General features: G+C 33.8%; 1 protein-coding gene across 1 annotated transcript in view; it reads left to right on the top strand.

The window, feature by feature from the left end:
- Nucleotides 1-11,187: 11,187 nt before the first annotated feature.
- LOC143255695 (Kv channel-interacting protein 4-like) overlaps nucleotides 11,188-14,123 on the top strand; it is a 107,447-nt gene continuing 104,511 nt past the window's right edge. Inside the window, exon 1 of the mRNA XM_076511755.1 lies at nucleotides 11,188-11,390. Coding sequence (XP_076367870.1) covers nucleotides 11,375-11,390 — 16 coding nt within the window. The 5' untranslated portion in view covers nucleotides 11,188-11,374. The remainder of the gene's footprint in view (nucleotides 11,391-14,123) is intronic.

The following is a 14,123-nucleotide window of genomic DNA, read 5'->3' as shown; positions in this document are numbered from 1 at the left end:
GTTTGTTTACAGTTGTTTAGTTCGTTTTCTATATTTATGTTTTCATTCTTAGTTTATACATAAGTTTGATTTAGTTTATTTCCTTGTTTTAAATCTACGTTTCATAACTTTTAGCCAGGTGGGTTAAGGTGTTAGACTCTTAATTTGAGGGGCGCGGGTTCGAATCTCCGTTGCACTAAGCATGTCCGCCCTTTCAGCCTTACACTGCTAAATTAGGGACTGCTAGTACAGAAAGCCCTGGAGGAGGTTTGTGCGAAATTAAAAAAAATTGGTAACTTTTTTGAAATTAGTTGGACTAATGTGTTTATTTGTTGTTTTTAATTCAGTTTCGATTAACACAATTATTTTGAATGAGCTATGATCTGTGGTACAGGGGGTTAAACACCGGGCTTCGAAACCTCTAGTGGGCAGAAACATACAGCCTGCAGAAAGCTTTGCGATCAACTTCCAAAAAACAACCAAACTTATAATTTCTAGTTATTCTCGTTTTTGAATATTATTTTTTTAGTTTCAGTTATATTCTGTTTTATCCCTAGGTTTCTTCCGATACTAATTATATAGCCCTAAATCGACCTTTGCATCACATTTTCAAATTATGGCTTACGTAATTCTTAAAAATAAACAAACAAATAAAAACCACAGAAAATGAAAATGCAGATGTTTTTTAGACTATAATGTTTTCAAGGAAGATCCATTTCTGTAGGCCTGATGGTAAGCACGTTCGACTCGCAATATATGGGTCGCTAGTTCGAATCCCTGTTACTGAAAATACTCGCTGTTTCAGCCGTGGGGGCTTATAATGCAACTGTTAATTTCACTATTCGTTGGTAAATGAGTATTGCAAGAGTTGACGGTGGGTGGTGTTGACTAGCTGCCTTTCCTTTAGTCTATTACTGCTAAATTAAGGACGGCTAACACAGGTAGCCTTCGAGTAGCTTTGTTCGAAATTCAATAAACAAAGAATCAAACAAACCATCTATACAGATGGAGTCTTTCCCTAAAGAATCATATAATGAAATTCTACCTGTCTTGGATCAAGTTGACTGATAACATTAGTGGACAGGGAGATAGGAATGAGGGAAAGTTATGTGCGTAGCTTGATTTGTCGGAATCGTTCATATGAAGCTCATGTTACTCCAGCAAATCAAGTTTTACCTAAACCACTTCAATTTAGGCGTGTGGTTGTTTTCACTGTCGCGCGTGTTATCAACAGGAAATAAAAGATTTTCACTGTTATCTCTCTCTCTCTATATATATATATATACGTGTGTGTGTGTGTCTGAAAATACCAAGAAATAAAAAAAATGAACCGTTTGGAAATATAATTCAATAATTAAGTCTGCTTAGAAAGTCAGGTAATATTATTGAAAAACGAATAAATGAAATTATTTTGTTATAATATTTCCAAAAACTGAGACAATGATATACGTCAACAGAAATCATGTAATTATTTTCTAGATGCAGTAGGAAAGGTTATGTTAAAGGTCACGTAATGTAATGAAGATGCTGGGAAATGTCAAAGGCACAAGAAACTTTTTTTTTTCGCGCAAAGCTACTCAAGGTCTTTCTGCGCTAGCCGTCCCTAATTTAGCAGTATAATACTAGAAGGAAGGCAGCTAATCATCACCACCCACCGCCAACTCTTGGGCAACTCTTTTACCAACGAATAGTGGGATTGGCCATCACAATATAACGCCCCCACGGCTGAAAGGGCGAGCATGTTTAGTGTGACAGGGATTCGAACAAGCGATCCTTGGACAACGAGTCGAGTGCCTTAATCACCTGGCCATGCCGAGCCTAGAAGAAACTGAACGTATTTCATGATAAACTAAACAGCATGGTTGAAAGTGAAAAATCTTTGCGGCAAATTTTATGATTTTATAGATCAAAGAATATGCACAAAATTAATGCGTTTATTCTTATTTTCCTTGTTGTGTCCTCAGACAACAAAAATATTTGTGTTTTGTTTTCATGGCAAAGTTACTGAGACTATTTGTTGGTGTCCCTAATTTTGAACAACTGACCAGAGGGAAGGCACCTAGTTAGCAGCACTCTATTTATGTGAAGGAGTTGAGTCTTTGTCTTATAACACACCCACTGATTAATGAAAATGCGCTGACGTAACTGTTTATTTTAATTTTTACTTACACAATGAGTCTTATGAAAAAAAAACGAATTAGTTAAATTAAGTGGAGTATTTTTTAAATGTAAATACCACTATGTATTCAAATAACTACCGTACTATATGTGCTTACGTTTATTGTCCAAACATGCATTTTTAAAGCGACACAAGGCTCTGTAAAAATAGATTCTTTAGGTTACGATAGGGGCGCCATCTAACAGTGCTTTCATAAATTTAACTGTAAAATGTGTTTTTTAAAGTATATATATATTTAAAATTTTGGTTGGTGTGTCTCCATTCACCATTTTCAAATACGTCTGCATGTGTAATCTTTACTCTTAGTTTAACTTGGTAATATAATAATTATAACGTTTTCGTGAATTGTGCTGAAACGTTTCTGATGAGAAAGTTATTAAAAAAAGAGGTTTTAATGTATTGGTATTATTACTGCCTCGTGACGAGTTATAATACTATATATCCGCGGATCCACACAGCTAGAAATCGGGTTTCGATACCCATGATGGGCAGAGCACAGATAGCCCATTGTGTAGCTTTGTGCTTAATTCAAACAACCTGAAACTACAATACCGTAATTATAAAGAAACAGAAGTTATTTATTTATTTATAAACCAATATTTTAGCGTAAAAAACAACAAAAACAAACATTTTAACCAAAAGACACGTTCAGATCGTCAGTTGCTAATTTCTATTGATTATGTGTAAATCGAATTGATGTTTTGTTTGAAATTAAAATTTTTAGCAAAGCTATTTGTATTTATTGAGTAATCGCGTTTGAACAACTGCAAGTAAATAAGACATTTTCTACTCCGTAATAACTACTGCTATAATTACGAAAGAAATATTCTATAACACTATCAATTTCATCGGAAAAAATTCTCCATAAGAATAATAAATCTGAGAAGGTCGTTCAATTTTTATAGAGTTAATATTTTTTGAGGCTTCTAGATGTCTCTGTTACTTATCCGGAGGTTCAAGTGTTTATTGTTTAATTTAGAATGCTAAAGAAACAAGTTTTATTATTCACTTAATCTCGACAGTTCGGAGTACCTTGGTTTCAACAACAACAAGAAAATCCAAATGTAAGGTCCATTGAATTCAATTAAACAAATTTGTGTTGGGGAATAATAGTAACGCACAAATCGAGAGTTGACATGTCTGTTTTGGTCAATTTTCTTTTACTCCCCCTTCCCCAACCTCCCTCACAAACAAAGAAAAACTGTTTGTTTGTTTTTGAATTTCGCACAAAGCTACTCGAAAGTTATTTGTGCTAGCCCTCCCTAATTTAGCAGTGTAAGACTAGAGGGAAGGCAGCTAGTCATCACCACCCACCGCCAACTCTTGGGCTACTCTTTTGCCAACGAATAGTGGGATTTACTGTTACATTATAACGCCCCCACGGCTGAAAGGTCGAGCATGTTTGGCGCGACGGTGATTCGAACCCGCGACCCTGAGATTATGAGTCGCACGCCTTAACACGCTTGGCCATGCCGGGCCCCAAACAAAGAAAAACTGTTACTCCTCAAAAATGTTCAAACAGAAAAACAAAATCTGAAGTAATGGTGGACATTTTTTGCGGTTGTACAACATAGACATATTTTATTTAAGTGCTAAATCGTGGCCAATAAAACTACACGAATACCATTTACTGGTTACATTTACAGGATATGTAGTATTATTTCGTGTAAACTAGTAAGGTTGCATTTTATAAAGCTAAGGGGGAACAACAAATAGTTTTATTTGCTACTTGTTGAAGAGAGAAGGTTGGGTCGATGTTTCCCGATAATTGTGATGTATATTGTGACAGAATATTGGTCTTTTTTTAAGTCTTTAGCTGATACTTTTAATGATCTTAAAACATGCCAATCATGTAAATTTACTGAGTTTTTTAAAAGTTTTTAAAAAAGTCTTAGAACAAGTGACATTACCTACTTAGTTAGTCAAGCAAGAAATCTCACATGTTATGAAATAGAACTCGAAGAATAAGAATCTCGTGACACATCAATTAGGCACATAAATGAGCTAATGTGTAACGTGTGACATTTCTGAAACGTAATTAAGAGAGAAAGAATATTATAGACTGCCGAAAACAACAAAAGCGACAGGCGGAATAATTTACAAGTTTTGAATCTTCGTAACATATTCTGCATAAAGCTATTTAAAGGTATCGAATATATGATTGTCCCTTTAAAAGTGTTTTCATTTGGTAGAAAATGATACCAAACCGAACAAATGTTTTACTATAAAAGTATCGTGAAAGGGATTAGGACTCCTTGTTTGGAACAAATTTATAGAGATTTTACCATATTCAATGTGGCTTAACGAAAACCTATCCAATCTATGAAGACTGTGAAATGTACTGTTAAATTACCTCCAATAATTTTTTGAATCGTTTTGTTGGATGAAAAACCATTCATCACTGGAACTATTCCCCTATGAGATGTCAGGCCACATGAGAGTAGGGAAGAAGAAAGGTGAATAATTCAACCACAGTTGTGTTAGGATATTTGTAAAAAGTTGTGGTGGAACATTGGTGTTGTGGGTTCTAGTCTATGTCTTAGGTCTGTAGAATATCTGAAATACTTGGAAGCTCAAGTGGCCATGGATTTCAAAATATGTTAAATAAATATTTTTCACACATCATGAAGAATATTTTTGGTAGAAAGTATAATAATTTGTTCAAATAAGTTAACGACCCATAATCTACAGCCCGGCATGGCCAGGTGGGTTAATGCGTTCGACTCGTAATGCGAGGGTCGCAGGTTCGAATCCCGGTCGCACCAAACAAACGCCGTGGGGGCGTTATAACGTGACGATCAATTCCACTATTCGTTGATACAAGAGTTGTCGGTGGGTAGTGATGATTAGCTGCCTTCCCTCTAGTCTTACACTGCTGAATTAGGGATGGCTAGCGCAGGTAGCCCTCGAGTAGCTTTGCGCGAAATTAAAAAAAACAACAAACAGACCCATGATCTAAAGCACGCAAATTCGTTGCAATAAGAAAGTTACTTAACTTTTTTTTCGGATGGTAATTTTTAATGCATATTTAATGATAGACTATTGAAGAACTATAGTTTCAAGCAGTATTAGTTTTCAGCAGTCTTTATATGGGTTTTGTTGTTAAAAATGCTCCTCAGTAGCACACTGGTATGTCTGCAGACTTGCAGAGCTGAAAATCTGGTTTCGATACCCGTGGCGAGTAAGAAACAGATATTGAATCGTGTAGCTGTGTTTTCTCAACTTCAAACAACCAATAAGCTATTAAAAATAAAAGCTTATTTGTTTTCATATCCCTAGTGAAAGATTCGTTTGAAGGGAGCTTATGTACTACATTTAGTTGGAAACCCTAATAGTCTAAAGTTTTAAAACAATGAGAGAGCAGAAAAGTGTTTTTGCTCACCCATCTATGTCAAACGATATCAGTAACTTGGAATATCCCGTCAAACATCCCGTTTAAGCATCTTCAGGATTATTTGGAGGGATTAAACTGAAAAGCTGTCTCGCAGGTATCTAGTTTTTATCGGTGGATGAGATTATAAACAACAAAGGAGGTACCAGTTGTAAATTAGTTGAAAGCTTGTTTTACAGGTTAACAATGTTTATTTAAGGAGTGGATGACCTTCCAAGAAGAAACCCGTATACACGCGTACTTGTTCAGGTACTTTTGTAATAACATGCAAAATTGCAAACCTCACGAATATCGACGTTCAATGTATGAACTTTGATATGCAACTATATTCGAAATGAGCCACAGGTCTAATTGTTATTATTGATAAAAATAGCAATAAAATGAGAGGGGGTGAAAAAGGTTATAATTTGCATTTAATAACATCTCAAGAGTATGATACTGGAAATCTTTTATAACTGTTCTAATCTGCTTATGAGAAACGGTGCTTTTGTCGTGTAAGTTTATTGAAAATATTTATCTGTGTTGGACAGATTTAGAAATTTGCTATTAACAGTGATGCGTTTTGATAGAACAACAGCAATTGAAACTAAGCTATCCAAGACAATAAAGAGCAAGGAACAGATAGTTAACTAGTAAAGGTCCTTTTGTTACTGTGCTTCAAACTTTATGTTGTGAAAAGATATATGAGATAAAGACGTCTTTCGTTTCTTTGCGAGCCATTTAAACCGTAATTTAGATCTCAAAATTAACTTAATTCTAGACCACATTTGTTTCGTACTTCAAACACTAAATTATTCACGCTCTGATAAAGTTTAGAGGTTGTAAAAGAAAAGTTTAATTCAAGAGGGCAAGAAAAATAAGGTACATTTTAAAGAAAACTTACATGAAGAAATTTACGACATTTGAATGTTTACATTTAACAAAAAGTGCGGGTGTAATTGGCTCATGAGGATAGACATTTCAGAAGTACACGTGGCCAGGTGGTTAGGACGCGCGACTCGTAATCTGAAGATTGCGGGTTCGAAATTCATTTCCCACCAAACATGCTCGTCCTTTCAGCGAAAGGGGGGGGGTTTATGTGTCGGCCAATTCCAATATTTGTTGGATAAAAAAAAAATGTTCAAGAGTTTGTGTTGAGTGGTGATGACAAGCTGCTGCCCTCTAGTTTTTCACTGCTAAACTGGAGAACGGCTAGGGCAGAGAGCCATCGTATAGCTTTGCGCGACATCTAATGACAACTGCTGTACTCTAGGATAGACCTGAATTTTGTTTGTTTGTAGTTAAGCATAAAGTAACACATCAGGCTATCTGTGCTGTGCACACCACGGGTATTTAAACCCGGTTGTTAACGTTGTAAATCCACAAACTTACCGATGAATCACTGAGGGAAGGACAATAAATCTGAATAACCAAGACGATGGTTTTTTTGAGCAGGCATTACGTAATTGTTATTTTAGTGGCACAAATAACACTTCAGTATCCATAGTCTTTCAAGTTTTTGTCTAAATATTTTTTGTCTTCCAGTTTGCGATTTTTTTCATAAAGTCTTATAAATATTTTCCAAATACAGTAAAAGCTTCAGTCAGCTCTCTCTATGTATATAGTTAAAGTAAGTCTATTTTGTTGCTAAGCGCAAAGCTACACAATGAGCTATCTATTCTCGGCCCACCACAGGTGTCAAAACTAGGTGTTTGGCGTTATAAACCCTTAGACTTACCGCTAAGCCTTCGTTTTTAAGACTTTCTTATTTATAATACTGCATGTTTTTTCTTTGCTAAGCTTTTCTAACAAGCTATTCTAATTGACTTCTACTGTAGTTCTAAGATGATATTTGATGGTTGAGCACTTCTTCTCTCTATTATTTGTCTTAAGTTTTATGTACCTCTTTAGAGCATAGTTTTATGTACCTTTTTAGAACATAGTTTCATGGACTGGATTAGAGCATAATTTTATAGATCTTATTAGGTCATAGTTTCATGGACTGGATTAGAGCATAATTTTATAGATCTTATTAGGTCATAGTTTCATGGACAACATTAGAGGAACAGGGGTATTAGCCATAGAAATAGTTTAAACACATTAAAGATATGAGCACATGTATAGTGATGGTGTGAGATAGAAAAGGACCATGAAATTGTAACATACAGCTATTAGTTATTTATTTACAGACAAAGGGTTCTGCTTTCACACTTCACTTTAAACTTTATATGTATATAATATTATTGAATACATAAACTTTTCCTACTGTTCATACTTCAAGATATTCTTTTATTTTAAGTGTATCGTTGTTGACTTACAAAACCTTTCATATTCATATTGTTATTTACTGTAAAATTGTGAGTTTTTTAGGTGCAATAGGGTTGGGTTTACCTGCTTAGTTATTACGCACAATTAGATCGAAAACACAATCTTCCTTTAGTCATTGTGTTTCATATATGAATATGACCACGAGGTAAGGGCGATGCCAGTACATTTTCTACTGTCGATGTTTAAAATTCGTATAGATACGACAGTCTTATTGTATTGTGACAGTCTGAATATTAATGAACTCTTTTGTATTGAGAGAACTCCATATAGAGTGATTACACTCTTTTTATAGAAGTAATGTACAATTCTATAATAGTGTGATCATTATGGATCTTAGTCCTCCGAGATCATATCTGTAACAGACACACTAAACTAGGAAGTTGTCATTTTCACCCTTGTTTCTTTCGGTTCATCATGCAATATTTCACACTGCTCAGCAGAATTTTATAAACGTATAGTATTAAAAATTTGCCTTGGCTATCCCATAGTTCCAACATTTACTCGAATGACCCGCTTTGATGGATACTAGAATGCTACATAAGGTACAGAAGGGACAGACCCCAACGTCTCTTTACTTCAAGATGCTTTTCATAAGATGTGTATCAACTGTAATGAGCACTGGCATTAGGCTGTTATTAAAGTTAAGATCGAGTCAACTAAGTATTAGAAAGGGACCTTAGCGATTAAACTCGACTCCCCTGTACAACCTCCCTAATGGACGCTGTAAAGATGCTTTAGGTGAAATGTGGTGTGACATGAAATGTAACGAGATCACGTACACAAACTTTTATATGTTGTTTCTGTTATCAAAATAAAAAAAACAGCTGTTACATTCATCACGTAGTTTTACTGATTTGTTTTTAATATTCTATAACATAAATAAATAAAGACACTCTCTTAGCATTTAATGTAATTAAAGAACAGCAGTGAAAAATATTTCCAAACTATATGCTCCATTGTATCTGGACTGCTAATGATCGCTTAAGTATATTTGATGATAAATACCTTTAGGTGTTGAAATAAAGGTGCGGCAAAATAACGATTGAGTGTGCGACTTAAAGAAATGAAATCAAAATTGGCAGCCAAACTTGTAGCTACACTTGTATCATTAATAATAATTGTACAGCGGATATTCATTATTGGTTAGTTAGGCCATGTGTTTTGTTTTACACACTACCAAGCCCGAACAAAAGATGCAACTGACTAACTAATGAATGAACATTTGCTGCAAAATTCTTATCAATGCTATAAGTGTACCTAAGATATTTTTTATTACATATTGTGACATTTTAGTCATTACACACCAACAAACCAATGCAAGTAAGAAAGTTAAACTCTATAATAATCAACCTTAGCTTTAGGGTCGCAACCCTATTGTTAAGAACAGTCTTTAACTTTACAGAACCAAAGAAATTCTTTAACATACACGGTGGTAGGTTTTCTTTTTAAAACAGCATAAATAGCTTCTTTTATATTAACATCATAGAATTTATATTAAAAGTTTCTTGTCATCATTCCCATGGAATCAGTATAGCCATATCATCTATTATTATTTATGCTAATTGCTTAAGCTAATATCACATGACTCTAAATTTTTTTTAATTAGAATAATTTCATAAAATTTTCTAAAGTTAGTTTCCAGAGAATCATAGTATAATAGAACCTTTGCTTATGATTCCGGAAAAAAACCTTTTATTACGCGATGTGCAACCCCAAACTTCACGAAATTTTTATTTTATATACATGTAGATTTGGAATATGGTCACGATTTTCCCGTTTTGCCTCAGTTTCCCGTCACGAAGAACATTATTTTCCTCCATACTCAGGGTGTATATATGACGTTATCAATACGTCACACGCGGATCTAATGCACTGTCGCCATCTATACGAATATAATCGTACTGTCTGTTGTATTTTCATGTAAATACTTTGCAGGGTGTGCATATATCTTCATCAAAATTGGTATGGAGAGTCATTAGGTCTATTGGGAAATACACCCATATTTTCTATTTTGCATTTTACGGTTTTTGTGAGGTGTCTTTGCAGTTTATTTTTCTTTTTTATACCACTAATTCGCCTCTTGATGAATCTTAACTAAATTTGGCTTGAAGGTATATCGAATCCACGAGGAAATACATGCAAATTTACAGTTTCACATTTTGTTTTGTTGTTTTTATGGGCGTTTTGGAGCTCTTTAAATTATATATAAAGGAAACAACTTTTAATGTCCTAAGGTAACCTTTCATTAATAATGTATTTATATAACTTCCATCCAGAGCAGGGGTACCCCAGCTGGTAATGAATAATTTTGTACTTGTATGATTATTTTGAAAACTTGAGCTATAAATTGCTAATATCTTTGGCTTGGTCTAACCGATACTTATGTATCTGCACTTCCTTTATGTCTATAGTTTTGCTGCTTTAACTCGGCTGTTTTGATCCAAATGACAAAAACTAAATGTGATCCACTTTTACTATTAGATGAAGCTGTAGTAAAAACGTTAGATCCATAACTTGCGTGACTTTTTGTGTAGGCGTGCACAAAAACTATAGTTAAAGTTGAGGTTTTTTTTTGGTGAATAATGTTACACATGTCGCTCATATTTAGACCAAAATGGACATATAATTGTAAGTTAAAGATTTTTCAGCGTACCACATTTTAAAAAAAATCCACGAAAGCTAAGTGTGTTTTCCTATCAAATAAATATTCCGTTTTTAGGTGGTGCAAAGAAAAAAATACCAAAAACGAAGAAGTATCTTATTCACAAATGTAGATGTTATATCTCTGATATTTCTCAGGGGGTTGCCTTGAAATTTATGTGAACAAACCTACTGAAAAATATGACAGTTTAAACTGCCACAGTTCGAGATACGAAAGGTGGAAATTCGCTAAACTATCTATCACTCCTGTTAATACACAGTATGTGTGTCCCGCAGCAGGTTGTTTTATCCGCACGACACACTACTGTGTGTCTTGATTTCAAACATTTATTCTAATGTAAACGTCTGTGTTCTGAAAGATGGGCCAAACTTCTACTCCAATAATTTACCTCACGGATTCGTCTACAATTCCTTGGATACAGCTAGGTAAAAAAAAATTATGTTTCAATTATAAAAAAAGTTTCTACAGCACATTTTCCTGTATCCTGAAATAAAAAGACTATTTATTCACCGAAGTTGAAATTTGCTTGAATATATACACAATAATTAGCTGCCAGATATCTCAGAAACACATGGTTGTTGTGCAGTCTTGAGTGCATGCGTACAGTCAACGGAGTAGACTTGTACACTACAAGTGTACGGTTTTGTATATGTAGATATAGTGGAAGTTGATTGGTACACGAGGAAAGTACTGCTCCGTACTCTCTACGCAAGCGAGCAAGTAATCGATTATATGATTTTTGGGTGGACGCAGTTGATGGAAGAGAGACCTTAAGTTGTTCATAGGAATGCAAGTTCTCAGTGTCTGAATCTAGGTCTCGGCGTTTCTACTTGCTGCAGGATCGGCTCAAACGGCGATGTTTGGAGGAGCTGGTAATGATGTTTGTTTAATGTTTTCTAGCACTTTATTTAAGTCTAGAAATATCGTTCTCAGATCGGAGTATCTAGTCAGTAAAGTCTGTTGACTGTGTTTGTTTGTGTAAGATTTAAAGTCAGTAGAAGGTACTTATTCGTTTGTTTTACTTTAATATGGGAAAGTATATAACTGTACTTATGCGTGAAAGAAGTGTGATTAGTAAGATCTAACTTATTTATGCGTGATTCCATATGCGAGGTATAATGTTAACAAAGGTAATTTTCCACTTTACTATTTTTAAAAGTGTGAGGTATATAATCAACATAATTTCATTTTCATCTTTATATTTTCACATGACCAATAAAAGCCATTTTCCTTAGCTATTTTTCTGTCTCGGGCAATAGTCAGCAAAATATACTTTTATGACTTGTTTCCATATGTCACGTAAAGAAAGTCAATAAAAGATGCTTTTCCTTCCCCACACTTCTAGGTGTGATGCATATGGTTAGCAAACGAACCTTTGGTATCTGTACTTCCATGTGTAAAGGTATAGACACAACGAAAGATACTTTGAAGTATATGTGTTTATATGGTGTCTGTTTTTCTATTTTTTTCAGTCATATGATCTTAAAGATATTATGTTTTGTGTGTACTTGTTTGTGTGTAATTTGTAAAGTCATTTGAAAAAACATTTATTTTTGACGTAGTTAGTAAAATATATTTTCATGGTTTGTATTTCTATGCTTGACTGATATAATGAAAACGCACGTTTCCTTGCCTATACGTTTGTGTTTGACAGCTTTTAAGAGATTTCTTGTCTACACACCTACATTTCAAGTATTTAGTCAGAAACAAGTACATATTATCTATGATTTTAATCGGTGTGAAGTATCTAGAAAGAAAGTCAGTTATTTTTTGACACTTATATTTATATTTATGAAGTTTAAAGACAGTAGTAGCATGATATTCAACAGTCTGTATAATTGTCTATTCTACTATGTTGTCATACCGTTACCAAAAGGTACTCTTTGTGTTTAAGTTTTTGTGGCTCTATACGAAGTCAGTAAAATGCCACCTTTTTCTGTACTTTCATGAAAGATTTGTAAAGTGAGTAAAAAGGTAAGATTTGTAATTAAATAAAAATTTCTTCATATTCATATTTTTATATTTGAGATGAATAATCAGCAAGATATGAACCTATATGTTATCTGTTCCTTTGTATGTGAAGTGCATAATTAAAAGAATACATTTCTTCATATGTATACTTTTATGCGTGGGGCGTGAAACCAGTAAAAAAAAAAGCCTTCTTCTTGCATTTATCTTTATGTGTGAGGTACACAGTCAATAAAAGAAACTCCTTCATATTCCGTGGTTTTAAATTTAAGATAAATAATCAACAAAAGAGTATTTTTATTGTTTATAATTAATAAGCGTTGCTTCTCTTAGTCTATATAGTTCATATATATTTCTCTCTCTTTCTCGTATACCTATATCAATATACCTACTGCAATACAACACGTTAATCATTAATAGGAGATTAAAATAAACGCTAAGAAACAATAATGAGCTTAATATGAACAATATAATATTTAAAATTATCATTTCTTGTTGTGATACTTAAGTCATATAAGATAATGTCTGTGGGTATTACCATTCAAAAGCGTTGGGGATATTTCATCTATCAGGCATCTACCTAGGGTGGCTTACTTCTACTATAAGTTTATTATTTTTTATAACATCAGTTACAAGGGCAAAGGTTGAGACTTTCACTTTGTAGAATATTTTCGGGTTGGTTTAATTCTATGTTAAAGCTGTTTCTAAATATTAAGGGTAATTGCCTCTCACAACTGGCTGCAGACAGTGAAAGGCAGTTGGAATTGAGACGTCGTGGGTTCAAGCACTCAACTCTTAAGCTTTGAATGATTCACCTTAGTTGCATTTGGGCGCTTTTGCCCTAGACATTATCTACTGTGTCTTAATGATGCCAAGAGAAATGATAACGGAAGCATAATTTTACCATAATTATATATAATATATAATTAATTAATTGTAAATTCATCGGACAAAAGATAAAAATATCACAGCCACAATACAAACATTTAACACCCGGACACAAATCACGAGGTGGGTCATCATGTAATATTCCCTGGTTGTTAAAGGTACTGCCGGAATAAAGGCCCAAATTACTTAGGGACTACATGTCTATCCAGTTTAACCTCAACTTTTCAGGCCTTAAATGATTAAAAATTATTATATTGAACAGATGTTGGTGCTATAGTCTAGAACGTCTCACATCTTTAACATCTTTTGCTTTCAGCAGCTAGATGTGAAAAGGTGGTTGCTCACAATAAAACGAAATTAAATATGAAAAACTGAGAAATTACGAAATAAAAAAAAATATTAAAAAGCAGCAAGAAATAATAAAATACATTACATCAAGAGGAAAGATAGAAAAACTGACCTTGAAATTAACATTTAGCATCCAATATAAAGTTTGGACATAAAACACTAAGCCTAACCGATATTGTAAGTATAGCTTCCATTATTCGTCATTCAGGTATTATTTCTTTTCCTTTTAATTCACCAGTGTATCAAGTTAACATTCTTTTTTTGAATATGTTTTTTTATAAGTAATTTTAATCCATCGTAAAAGAGTCAATATTTTGTTTTGAACGTTTCTCATTAGGAACCTTGTTTTAAGAGTTTTGAAAAAATATCTTTTTTAAAAATGTAGGAGTCATAGAAGAGCT

Source organism: Tachypleus tridentatus, chromosome 7 (genome assembly GCF_004210375.1).
Source record: "Tachypleus tridentatus isolate NWPU-2018 chromosome 7, ASM421037v1, whole genome shotgun sequence".
NCBI classification, from domain to species: domain Eukaryota; kingdom Metazoa; phylum Arthropoda; class Merostomata; order Xiphosura; family Limulidae; genus Tachypleus; species Tachypleus tridentatus.
The sequence above is the reverse complement of the archived record's forward strand: the minus strand, read 5'-3'. Positions and strand labels throughout refer to the sequence as shown.